This window comes from Moschus berezovskii, chromosome 6 (assembly GCF_049115385.1).
Source record: "Moschus berezovskii isolate FMDL1 chromosome 6, NW_MosBer_1.0, whole genome shotgun sequence".
Classification (NCBI taxonomy): Eukaryota; Metazoa; Chordata; class Mammalia; order Artiodactyla; family Moschidae; genus Moschus; species Moschus berezovskii.
The window spans coordinates 29,105,654-29,119,653 of NC_142465.1; the positions used below are offsets into that span (position 1 = coordinate 29,105,654).

At 37.5% G+C, this 14,000-nt stretch overlaps 1 protein-coding gene across 4 annotated transcripts in view; it reads left to right on the plus strand.

The window, feature by feature from the left end:
• The window catches only part of VEZT (vezatin, adherens junctions transmembrane protein), a 77,655-nt gene that overhangs the window by 48,558 nt on the left and 15,097 nt on the right, over positions 1-14,000 (plus strand). For all 4 annotated transcript variants that reach the window (XM_055396770.2, XM_055396771.2, XM_055396773.2 and 1 more), the window contains exons 8-9: positions 10,196-10,527; positions 12,778-12,971. In XM_055396770.2, coding sequence (XP_055252745.1) covers positions 10,196-10,527; positions 12,778-12,971 — 526 coding nt within the window. The remainder of the gene's footprint in view (positions 1-10,195; positions 10,528-12,777; positions 12,972-14,000) is intronic.

Here is a 14,000-nt window from a genome sequence, read left to right on the forward strand (position 1 = left end):
GTACATGGTACACCTGTCCCCCCGCTTTTGTTGTTTGCTGGATACCATTACCATAATAGCCTTACTGGTGTTTTTGATGCTACCTTTAAAAATGGACAGTATCATAAAGATTGGATGAGGAAATCCTTATATTCCGATGTTAAAATACTTATATATATATGTATTTCTTGAATTAAATTAGAATTTGAAGATAAATGAGTTTAATAGGAACCCAGTGTGTGATTTTCTTTACTAGCCATTTCTTTCAACAAACATGGGTAAAGAACTTACAAGATCTACCCCTTGGAAAATCTTCCAAATCCTTGTTTAGAACAAGAATTTTTTCGTATGTTAAGTCTCTTAAAAGGATATATTTGACTACATAAACTTCTAAACTTTAAATGCTGTATCCTTTAAATGTGAATAAACTCGGTGTGAGAGGGAATGCAATGATTTATAAGCAAAGGGCTTGAATTCTTTCTATATAAAGAACACTAAGATATGTAAACCCTATTGAAGATAGGTCAGGTGTGTGAATTGCCAGTTCATAAAAGAAGAAATAGAAGTGGCCAATAAATATGATAAAAAAAATTCAATCTTATTACTAATGAAAGTAACAAAGAAAAATAAATATTTTGCCAAGGATTTTGAAAGTTGATAATAGTCATTGTCAGTGAAGACTTTGAGAGAACTCACATCAGTGGTCAAAGTGTCAACTGCTTCACTTTAGCAGTGAATACCAGTCTTTACAAATGTACCCTTTACTCCATCAACTTTAGCTTATAGATTCATCTCAGAAAGTAATCGAAGATATATTCAAAGTATGTTCATAACATTACTACAGCAGCAAATATTGGAAACAAAGGAAAAGTTCAGTAATATGAGATTGGTAATGATTTATGATGTATTCATTTACTGAACTGTTGTGGAGTTAGTAGTAGGAAAAAATAACATGAAAAAACATAAGTTAAAGAATGTTACAAAACTATATGTATTGTAAAATTCCAGCAATATTTTTTGAAAGTCAATCCAAATGTCTCAAAGTTCATTTTCAGTATTTAGCAAACTCCACTTCGATATTTCTTTATTCCTAGTCTTCACTTGATACTGTGGAAATCAGTACAAGTGTAATTAACAGCGTATGTTTCAACATCCATTTTGTTTTGAGACTGTATGAACTTTCACATCTTTGAAATTTTCAGATCCTCATAAAAGTTCTAGTTCTCCTGTTTTTCTTTCCGGTTACTTAAAATTCACCTTGACTTATTTTTAATGTCACTTTAACCCATCTTAATAAATATCACCATACAACTTAATAAGCTAAATACCTGTATACTATCGTCCTTATCCCTCTTTTTACCCCTCACATATAAGCTATCAGTAGATTTTTGTGCTGGTTCCACCTTCAAACTACATTTTAAACTCTTTCCCTTTTTTTTTTTCATGTCATTTCCCACCATTCTAGTCAAAGCTGCCATCATTCTTATCAAGGCCACTACAATAATTTTCTTTTTGCTTTACCTTAGTTCTTTAAAATTTGTTTCAGAATGTACTTTGACATTTAAAGTGCCTTAAAAAGGATAGAATCAGTAATTCCACTTATGCAAATCTTTCTTAAGGAAATTATTTCAAGTATTGTAAAGCTTTATGTGCCAAATTAGCTCTGTTCATAATAGTTAAAAATGGAACACTGCCTAAATGTACAGCAGTAGAGGAATAGTTGCATCAGTTCAGTTCAGTTCAGTCGCATCCGACTCTCTGCAACCCCATGAATCATAGCACACCAGGCCTCCCTGTCCATCACCAACTCCCGGAGTTCATTCAAACTCATGTCCATCGAGCTGGTGATGCCATTCAGCCGTCTCATTCTCTGTCGTCCCTGTCTCCTCCCTCCCCCAATCCTTGCCAGCATCAGGGTCTTTTCCAGTGAGTAAACTCGTCGCATGAGGTGGCCAAAGTATTGGAGTTTCAGTTTCAGCATCAGTCCTTCCAATGAACACCCAGGATTGATCTCCTCTAGAATGGACTGGTTGGATCTCCTTGCAGTCCAAGGGACTCTCAAGAGTCTTCTCCAGCACCACAGCTCAAAAGCATCCATTCTTCGGCGATCAGCTTTCTAGTAGGGACCATTGTATAATAACTGCAGCTGCTGCTGCTAAGTCGCTTCAGTCGTGTCCGACTCTGCGCGACCCCATAGACGGCAGCCCACCAGGCTCCCCCATCCCTGGGATTCTCCAGGCAAGAACACTGGAATGGGTTGCCATTTCCTTCTCCAGTGCATGAAAGTGAAAAGTGAAAGTGAAGTCGCTCAGTCGTGTCCAACTCTTAGCGACCCCATGGGCTGCAGCCTTCCAGGCTCTTCTGCCCACGGGATTTTCCAGGCAAGAGTACTGGAGTGGGGTGCCATTGCCTTCTCCGGTATAATAGCTACAACTTGCTTATAAAGATTTGTAAAAATTTGGAGAAACCAGTGCAACAGTCAGAATAAGTAAATATATATTTAGTATGACCACAACTCTGTTTTTAAAAATGACCGTGAGAAAATACTAATACACAACTAGCTATTTTTAGGGTAGTTGGACTAAAGATAATTCCATTTACTTCTAAATTCAATACCATAACCATGTTTTATTCTGTGAATGGAAATAGTTATTTTCAAAGGACAGTTTGGGAGATTCTTAATGATGAAAAAGCAGGGACTTTGGAATTAAGCAGATGTGGATTTACATTTTAGCCCTGACATTGATTAGTTATTTGACTTGAATGAGTTATTCTTTGAATTTACTAAGCTGTAAAAAGGGATTACCATACCTGCCCAACATGGGTTTAGATTAAGTGAGAAAACATACAAAATACCTACAACAAAGCTTGGTTAACCCAAAATGGTAATAGCTGTTACTCTTTAAGAAGGGTTTGGAAAGAGAATTATGGTCATATTTCTTTCTTTTTTAAATAATTTTTTCTTTACTCATCAAGATGTCTCAGTTATTTCCCTATTTTTCTATGCTTTTTAAAAAGTTTGTTAAATCCTGGATTATATTTTGTCCAAGTACAGGCAGCAAAGAGAAAAAGTGGGTCTCTTGGAGTCAGACTTCTAGGTTTGACTCTTACCACCTGACTATTGCTGTGGTCTTGAACAAGTTGTCGTTTCTGTGTTCATAAAAACGAGATAATGCTTATCACTAAAGGATTAAATATTTGCCAGTCCAGTGCCTGGGACTGAGTAAGTGATTAATAAATGTTAGCTGATTTTTTAAATTCCATCTGACATGACCTATTCTAAAATGTGGGACACGTTCACTTATATTCTCCACATATTATGATGAAGGATGTAGCTGGATCCTCTTTGCTCACCCATATTATTTTACAAATGAAACTTTAGTGTTTTAATTTTATTTTGACATATAACTAATATATAACTAAACTGGGTGATTGTGTTCCATTGTTACCAGGAACATCAGACTCCAAAAGTGGCCTATCTTGAGATTTACTTTATAACCTGCTAAAAATTCCTGTAATGTTCAAAAACTATGTAGTGCCACCTTGTTCAGTTGTCATTATATCCAGATCAAGAATTCCAAAGTGAATTTTATAAGCTAAATTTTAAAAGAAAATTATTTCTCAAAAGAGCAACACTAATTAAAGCTTTTTTAAAAAATGTAATGAAAGTTGGTTTACAAGTAAGTCAGGTCCTTTGTAATCTTCATTATGTCTTTTAAAGAAGATCTGTTTTGTTTTTTCAATTGCTTGCATATCTTCTCTCAGGAGAGCTTCAGTTCAGTTCAGTCACTCAATCATGCCCAGTTCTCTATGACCCCATGGATTGCAGTATGTCAGACTTCCCTGTCAATTACCAGCTCCTGGAGTTTGCTCAAATTCATATCCATCCAGTTGGTGATGCCATCCAACCATTTCATCCTCTGTTGTCCCCTTCATCTCTCGCCTTAAATCTTTTCCAGCATCAGGGTCTTTTCCAATGAGTCAGTTCTTTGCATCAGGTGGCCAAAGTATTGGAGCTTTAGCTTCAGCATCAGTCCTTCCAAAGAATATTCAGGACTGATTTCCTTTGACTGGTTTGATCTCAGTGCAGTCCAAGGGACTCTCAGGAGTCTTTTCCAGCACCACAGTTCAAAAGCATTAGTTCTTCGGCACTCAGCCTTCTTTATGGTCCAACTCTCACATCCATGCATGACTACTGGAAAAACCATAGCTTTGACTGTATGGACCTTTATCGGCAAAGTAATGTCTCTGCTTTTTAATAGGGTGTCTAGGTTTGTCACGGCTTTTCTTCCAAGGCACTTGCTTCCATAAAAGCAAGTGTCTTTTAATTTCAAGGCTGCAGTCACCATCTACAGTGATTTTGGAACCCAAGAAAATAAAGTTTGTCACTTGTTTCCACTGTTTGCCATGAAGTGATGGGACCAGATGCCATGATCTTAGTGTTTGAATGTTGAGTTTTAAGCCAACTTTTTCACTCTCGTCTTTCATTTCATCAAGAGGCTCTTGAGTTCCTCTTCACTTTCTGCCATAAGTGTGGTGTCATCTGCATATCTGAGGTTATTGATCTTTCTCCCAGCAATCTTGGTTCCAGCTTGTGCTTCATTCAACCTGGCATTTCGCATGATGTACTCTGCATGTAAGTTAAATAAGCAGGGTGACAGTAGACAAGCCTTAACGTACTCCTTTCCCAATCTGAAACCAGTCCATTCTTTCATGTCTGGCTCTAATTGTTGACTCTTGGTCTGCATACAGATTTCTCAAGAGGCAAGTCAGGTAGCCTGGTGTTCAGGAGAGCATAGCAAGAGCAAATGCTGCATCTTTGGAAAGGAAAGGAACTTCCTAACTGTATCCTTAGGAGAGACATATGTTCAAAATTTTAATTAGTTTTTTGTAAAATTATTATAAAGGGTATCTTTCCTGCTTTAAAAAGCAAATCTACATTTTGTGAAAATGCTTTTTTTTCATCTTGCTGCCTGGCTTGCAAGATCTTAGTTCATTCACTGACCAGGAATTGAACCAGGGCCACAGTAGTGAAAATTCCAAGTCCTAACCAATTGACCGTAGGGACTCCCTGAAAATGCTTAAAAACAGCATTTCCTAATTGCCGGTAAACTATGGTTATCCCCTCATCATGCAGAGCGGTTTCCCTTATTCAAAGAACAAACAAGAAAAAAATGTGTATTTCTGAGTTTCAGTTTAATTGGATAACATGGCAATGATTAGATAATAGTCTTTTTTTTTTTTAGGGCAATAAGCTATGGCAACTTGATTTTTTAGTTGTCTGAAACAACTAGAATCTGAAACCCAAGAATAATCCTTGTTAACACTTTTACTCATAAACCATCTGTCAAGAGATTCTGTCCATTCTGTATGTATCAGAGTTTGCCCTCTTCTTACCTCTTACTGAAGTTGAATGGTTCTATGAAGACCTACAAAATCTTCTAGAACTAACACCCAAAAAACATGTCCTTTTCATTATAGGGGACTGGAATGCAAAAGTAGGAAGTCAGTAAATACCTGGAGTAACAGGCAAATTTGGTCTTGGAGTAAGAGTAAAGTAGGGCAAAGTCTAATAAAGTTTTGCCAAGAGAACTCACGGGTCATAGCAAACACCCTCTTCCAACAAAACAAGAGGAGACTCTACATATGGACATCATCGGATGGTCAATACTGAAATCAGATTGATTATATTCTTTGCAGCCAAAGATGGAGAAGCCCTATACCATCCGCAAAAACAAGACCAGAAGCTGACTATGGTTCAGATCATGAACTTCCTATTGCCAAATTCAGGCTTAAATTGAAGAAAGTAGGGAAACCACTCCATTCAGGTATGACCTAAATCAAATCCCTTACAATTATCCAGTGGAAATGACAAATAGATTCAAGGGATTAGATCTGATAGACAGAGTGCCTGAAGAACTGTGGATGGAGTTTTGTGACATTGTACAGGAGACAGGGGTCAAGACCATGCTCAAGAAAAAGAAATGCAAAAAGGCAAATTTGTAAGGCCTCCTCAGACAGGAGAAGCCCTTATAAATAACTGTGAAAAGAAGAGAAGTGACAGGCAAAGGAAAAAAGGAAAGATATACCCATTTGAATGCAGAGTTCCAAAGAATAGCAGGGAGAGATAAGAAAGCCTTCCTCAGTGATCAGTGCAAGGAAATAGAGGAAAACAATCAAATGGGAAAGACTAGAGATTTCTTCAAGAAAATTAGAGATATGAGGGGAACATTTCATGCAAAGATGGGCTCAATAAAAGACAGAAATGGTATGGACCTAACAGAAACAGAATCTGTTAAGAAGAGATGGCAAGAATACACAGAAGAACTGTACAAAAAAGATCTTCACAACACAGATAATCACGATGGTGTGATCACTCACCTAGAACCAGACATCCTGGAATGAGAAGTCAAGTGGGCCTTAGGAAGCATCACTACAAACAAAGCTAGTGGGGTTGATGGAATTCCAGTTGAGCTATTTCAAATCCTAAAAGATGATGCTGTGAAAATGCTATAATCAATATGCCAGCATATTTGGAAAACTGAGCAGTGGCCACAGGACTGGAAAAGGTCAGTTTTCATTCCAATCCCTAAGAAAGGCGATGCCAAAGAATGCTCGAACTATTGCACAATTGCACTCATCTCACACGCTAGTAAAGTAATGCTCAAAATTCTCCAAGCCAGACTTCAACAATACATTAACTGTGAGGTTGAACCGTGAACTTCCAGAATGTCAAGCTAGATTTAGAAAAGGCAGAGGAACCAGAGATCAAATTTCCAACATCTGCTGGATCATGGAAAAAGCAAGAGAGTTCCAGAAAAACATCTAGTTCTGTTTTATTGACTAAAGCCTCTGACTGTGTGGATCACAATAAACTGTGGGAAATTCTGAAAGAGATGGGAATACCAGACCACCTGACCTGCCTCCTGAGAAATCTGTATGCAAGTCAGGAAGCAACAGTTAGAACTGAACATGGAACAACAGACTGGTTCCAAATCAGGAAAGGTGTATGTCAAGGCTGTATATTGTCACCCTGTTTATTTAACTTATTTGCAGAGTACATCATGAGAAACGCTGGGCTGGAGGAAGCACAAGCTGGAATCAAGATTGCCAAGAGAAATATCAATAACCTCAGATATGCAGATTACACCACCCTTACGGCAGAAAGCAAAGAAGAACTAAAGAGCCTCTAAGAGGAGAGTGAAAAAGTTGGCTTAAAACTCAACATTCAGAAAACTAAGATCATGGCATCTGGTCCCATCACTTCATGGCAAATAGATGGGGAAACAGTGACAGACTTTGTTTTTGGGGGGCTCCAAAATCACTGCAGATGGTGACTTCAACCATGAAATTAAAAGACACTTGCTCCTTGGAAGAAAAGTTATGACCAACCGAGACAGCATGTTAAAAAGCATAGACATTACTTTGTCAACAAAGGTCCGTCTAGTCAAAGCTCAGGTTTTTCCAGTAGTCATGCATGGATGTGAGAGTTGTAATATAAAGAAAGCTGAGCACCAAACAATTGATGCTTTTGAACTGTGGTGTTAGAGAAGACTCTTGAGAGTCCTTTGGACTGCAAGGAGATCCAACCAGTCCATCCTAAAGGAGATCAGTCCTGAATACTCATTGGAAGGACTGATGCTGAATCTGAAACTCCCATACTTTGGCTACTTGATGTGAAGAACTTACTTATTTGAAAAGACCCTGATGCTGGGAAAGATTGAAGGTGGGAGGAGAAGGGGACGACAGAGGATGAGATGGTTGGATGGCATCACCAACTCGATGGACATGAGTTTGAGTAATCTCTGGCAGTTGGTGATGGACAAGGAAGCCTTCAGTCCATGGGGTTGCAAAGAGTCGGACACGACCGAGCGTTTGAACTGAACTGAACTACCTCTTACCACTCACCATTATGTGCAAGGTACCTTGTTAACTTCCACCTGCCTTATTGCAGTAACCTCCTGTCTTCTGCTCACCTCCCTATTATCTATCAACACAGCAGCCAGAATGATCTTGTTAAAGCTTAACGCGAATCATATAACTCTAAAGCTTAGAAACCTTCAGTAGCTCCCCGTTTCTCTTAAGAATCCAATTACACACTCTCCCCGTTGCTTATTGTATCCCTCTGCTTTTCTCCTTCCTCTTCCTCTCACATATACACACACAAACACACGTTTGCTATTCCCCTTCTCTGCTATATTCTCCCCATACCTTGTCAGCCAAGAAACTTATCTTTTACTTGTTAATATCTATTGTCCAACTACTTGAACATAAGCTCCATCAGGGCAAGGATATTTTTCACTTTTCCTCTCTGCTGTATTATTAGCACCTATAATACTGCTTGGCACATCATAGATGCTCAAAAACACTTGTTGAATGAACAAATAAAGGGATAAAGAAAAATTTTGGGGGGCCCACACCGCACAACTTGTGGGGTCTTAGTTTCCCGACCAGGGATTGACTCTGGGCCACAGCAGTAAAAGCGCAAAGACAGCCACGGGACCACCAGGGAATTTCCAGGAAAATTATTTTAGTGATAAAATTTAATGGTTAAATAAGACTTCTGCGATAGCTTGTATTTATATTTAAGAATTCTTAGTGTATCTTTAGTGATTTGGAATTTTGGCCTTGCTTATTAAAAAAAATGTTAATAGTAAAATAGGTTTGCATTAAATTATCTTAATTCATTACTTTCATAATTTTAAAATTCATTTAATGTACCAGTTTAACTAATGTCCATTTTCATGTTTATAAAAAACTAGAATCTAAATTATCCAAAGTGGTTCAATACTGTTATCTGCTAACTCCTTTTCATACTAGACTGTATTTGTATGTTTGATATTGTCCTCTTGAACAGGACTATTTCTAGGAATCCTTTGCTGCCGGGATCAAGGTGTGTCTTTCAAGAATGGTTGTTGTTGTTTCTCCTGCCAGACATTCCTGAGTATGATCACTTTGGAACTGATTTTTATGTTATTTCTTAGCTATTTCCTAGGCCAAAATATTGGTATAAGTTGGAACCCCAAACTCTGGATCCATCAATGACTTATTTCTTTGGACATAGACACAGATCCATCATTCCTGCTATCTCCATTTCTCCTTTGTATATATTAAAAAAAAATAATTCATCAAAGAACATTCATTTCTAATTAGGTATGTCTCATTCCATCAGCAGTTCTCTTTAGGACAGTCAGTCAGTCAGTTCAGTTGCTCAGTCGTATCCGACTCTTTGCAACCCCATGAACCGCAGCATGCCAGGCCTCCCTGTCCATCACCAACTCCCGGAGTCCACCCAAACCCATGTCCATTGAGTCGGTGATACCATCCAACCATCTCATCCTCTGTCATCCCCTTCTCCTCCTGCCCTCAATCTTTCCCAGCATCAGGGTCTTTTCAAATGAATTAGCTCTTTGCATTTGGTGGCCAAAGTATTGGAGTTTCAGCTTTAGCATCAGTCCCTCCTATGAATATTCAGGACTGATTTCCTTTAGGATGGACTGGTTGGGTCTTCTTGCAGTCCAAGGGACTCTAAAGAGTCTTCTCTAATACCACAGTTCAAAAGCATCAATTTTTCAACGCTCAGCTTTCTTTATAGTCCAACTCTCACAACCATACATGTTCACTGGAAAAACAATAGCCTTGACTAGATGGACCTTTGTTGACAAAGTAATGTCTCTGCTTTTCAATATGCTGTCTCGGTTGGTCATAACTTTCCTTCCAAGGAGTAAGCGTCTTTTAATTTCATGGCTGCAATCACCATCTGCTAAACTGGTATAAGCTGCTATAGGATCAGAAGTTTGTGTGTGCTTTGACTACATAATTTGATGTAACATGGGCTTCCCAGTTCTCGCTAGTGGTAAAGAATCACTTCCAGTGCAGGAGCTGAAGGAGTTGTGGGTTTGATCCCTTGGTCTGGAAGATCCCTTGGAGAAGGGCATGGCAAACCACTCCAGTATTCTTGCCTGGAGAATCCCTTGGACAGAGAAGCCTGGTGAGCTACGGTTCATAGGATCACAAGGAGTTGGACGTGACTAAAGCGATTTAGCATGCAGGCAGGCATTCTTCGCTACTCTTACAATTAGTTCAAACTCAGCTATATTCATTACTTAGGATAAAGTGAAAAGTTTAATCCAGAAGTTAAGATAAATAAATTTGCAGTTTGTTTTGAATATTGGCCAATATTTTTTTATTGATCTTGTTCTTTTTTTCTTTTTAGGTTCTGTTTCAGCTCTGGGTGGCACAGAGTTCAGAGTTCTTTAGGCGGCTAGCCCTGTTACTTTCTACAACAAATTCACCTCCTGGGCCCTTACTTACTCCAGCACTTTTGCCTCATCGTATCTTATCTGATGTGACTCAAGGTCTACCTCATGCTCATTCTGCCTGTTTGGAAGAGCTTAAGCGCAGCTATGAGTTCTACCGGTACTTTGAAACTCAGCACCAGTCGGTACCCCAGCGTTTATCCGTAACTCAGCAAAAGTCAAGAGAACTGAGTAATGTTCACACAGCAGTACGCAGCTTACAGCTGCATCTGAAAGCATTACTGAATGAGTAAGTTTAAAAGCCATGTAAGGAAACATCCCCGTGATTAGCAGGCTTCATTCTTGTGCCATTGTGGTTGTTGGCTTGTGTCCTAGCTGAAAAGAAGCAACAAAATTAAGACATGCAGCCTAAAGGATGGTTTCAACCTACAAATGTAACAAACTGATTTGTTAGTAATGTAATTTTGGGGATTCATTTATAGTTTTACTTTTTTTAATTTCAACAGAAAACCCAGAAAGATAGGACAAAAGCCAAGACGTATTATTATATGTAGTTGAAGACCATTATATTGCTGTTTTTCTGAATAAGAGGTTTGGACAGTTTTCTATAGCATAGAACAAGTTTTTTGGCCCCAATTGGTAGTAAAACTGTATAAAAAATAGTTTATATTTGTTGATCTTCTACTTCACATGATATTGTTAGTACTCTACCTTAGTAAAATGCAATGTCCAGTCATTTCAGTGAAATTTTTCTATAACAGATACTCATAGTATAGGACTGGATCAAATGAATGAGTTGGTTCATGTTGTGTTGTAATCAGGGGAAGACTGGAGGAATGTAATGAGTTGAGAAGATTGTAGGTCATATACTTGACCATGGATACCAAGCATGATGTGGAAAGGGGAGGGCAGCAGTTGATAAGAAAATGCATCAGAAGGACTTGAAGTCTCAGTAAAATCAAAAGGCTATTACCAGAGTGAAGAAGGATGTGATGTACACAGATAGGAAATTAAGGTCAGAAAGACATTTTAAAAAGATAAGTTTTTAACCATAAATTCAAGGTCTGAGATAGATATATAATACTCATGTAAAGGTTGAGGCATAGGGAACAATTAAGAAACTGTGGGGTGGTGATGTTCCATTGGTCTGTTGCTGCTGTTCTAAGAAAGCTATCTCCCACTGGGAATATGGGAGATAAGGCTGTCCATTTGAGTGGGTGGCAAAAGATGGATCATCATGAGAGAAAAACAAGCAGTGGATGGAAAGGTTGTGTTAGGCAAACCAGGGTCTATCAAGAATTAATGCTTGGCAATGGAATCAGAAATGTACAGGGTGTAATAAAATGCATTAGCATGAGGAAGTTGGTTTGGGAAGAAAGAGTACTACACTAGATGGACATGAAAATGACAAAGAAGGGCTTTGTACCTTGGCCAGGGATTATGGGAAATACATGGGAGGTATTTTATGCATGTCGCTGTAATCACCCTTCAGAATACTTTCACTAGAGAGCAATCCAGTCACAGAGCATCATATCTGATTTGTTCTCTAGCACTGCCACACACAGCTTTGAAGTGTTATCTAAAAAATTATTCTGTTTCCTTCCTCCACCTTGCTTGTCCCATTTGCCGTTCCCACTCTCACTTGCTTACAGGAGAATACTCTGTAAGTGTTCTCCTGGTCTGTAGAGTGCTGCTGCCAGATGAATGTTTCTCAGCCTTATATTTGCTTTCTTACTTCTCTGAAAAATTTCCCTAGATTTGGAGTGAGTGTAGCAGCTTAGACTGAAGTCTGTATAAAACATTCTGCAGAAAGGGCTTGATGCAAACTGACTGCAGTCTGCTATCTGTCTTTATTTCTCACTCCTTTAGCTCAGTCTAGCCGAACTGTCTAAGGGCTGTTTCCCATTACCATCTAGAATGAGCTTCTCCATCTTCTGTACATGCTCAGGTTTTATCCATCTGTCAGTGCTACCTCAGAAGTACCTCTTCCTTAGCATAGTAACTTGCTCCTCTTCTGAATTCTTTAATCCCATCTTTCTCTCTGTCATTTTATGCCTGGATGTAACCCAGCTTTACGATTTACCAGCTGTATGACCTGGGCAAGTTTCTTCAACTCTCTAGACCTAATTTCTCATCTTTAAATTGGAAATAAAAATAAAATGTTAGTTTTAATTTTTTATAATACTATATATGTATCACTTCTGTGATGTGGTTTAAGTTTCTTATAAGTAGGAAATAGGTTTAACTTATCTTTTTAGTTTGTAAAAATGCCTGGTATATATGCAAGAAATATTTGTTGAAGAAATATATGATACTCTTTTTAAACTTTTTGTAAAAATGGTAATGTAAAATTTACCACTTAACCATTTTTAAACTACAGGTAAGTGGCATTAAGTACATATATATTGTTGTGCAACCATCACCACCTTCCACATTCAGAACTTTTTTCATCTTACAAACTTTTTTTTAAAATAAACTTTGTGAATTATACATTTCATTTCATAGTTTAGACATCTCTCTGTTTTTCTTTATTATTCAGGGTAATAATTCTTGAGGATGAACTTGAAAAGCTTGTCTGTACTAAAGAAACACAAGAACTAGTGTCAGAAGCTTATCAAATCCTAGAACAGAAATTAAAATTAATTCAGCCCCATGTTCAAGCAAGCAACAATTGCTGGGAAGAGGCCATTTCGCAAGTGGACAAATTGCTACGAAGAAATACAGATAAAAAAGGTACCTATGAGAGAGTTCTTTGGCATACATTTACCAGACATACTTAAACCCAGTAGGACTTTATCAGGTTTACTTCTTGTCTGCATGATAAAACTGACTTGATAAAATTTCTTAGTTGTCTAAAAAAAAAAAGGTGAACTTATATGTGCAAATTGACACTGAATATAAAGTGTTGGCTCTTATTTTTGTAAATAAAAAATGAATATGATTTGAAGTTTCCTTGAATCATATACTTCCTTTTTTAAAATTTTAATTAAAAAAAACAGATTTTAATAGTATTATTCCATTATTATAAATTCTAGAAACTCTTTTCCAGTTAGGGTAATAATGAGTTTTGACAGTCAGGGACCAGAAATTGAATTTACTTTAAAGATAAAATACTTCATTAACTTCACTAATTTAATTGTAAATGTTTGGCATATTAATCTTTGAACTTGTGCTATAAGTCAATAACATATTTATCCCTTGGACCTTTATTATGATGTTAAGAGGGAGGGGATATATGTACACCTATGGCTGATCATATTGATGTTTGACAGAAAACAACAAAATTCTGTAAAGCAATTATCCTTCAATTAAAAAATAAAAGATTGTATTATTGCCAGAGGTGAGTAATGTTTTATCATCCTGTTAAGTCATTGTTTTGTTTATAGCTAGATCTATAATACTTTGTTTACTGTCTTGAGCAAACTGAACAAGTCCTTAGATAGTAAAAGTATTAGCATTTTTAAAAGGAAATGTAAACAAGCTAATTACTGATATACTATCAGTTCAGTTCAGTTCAGTAGATTTCCTCAAATGTAAATGGTGAATAATTCTTTGTCCAAAAGATAGATTTGCCAAGAGTTTTTAATATGTGCAAATATTTATGCATATGAAACTTTTTTAGATGACTTAACTCTGGAACTTTCGGGTGTATTTTTTATAAATAGAAACACTCAGGAGACCACTGGGTGTTAGAAGATGCATCCCATTCATGCCTCCCTTAGCATACTGTAAGATATTGAATCTTAGTCACTTGAACATGAT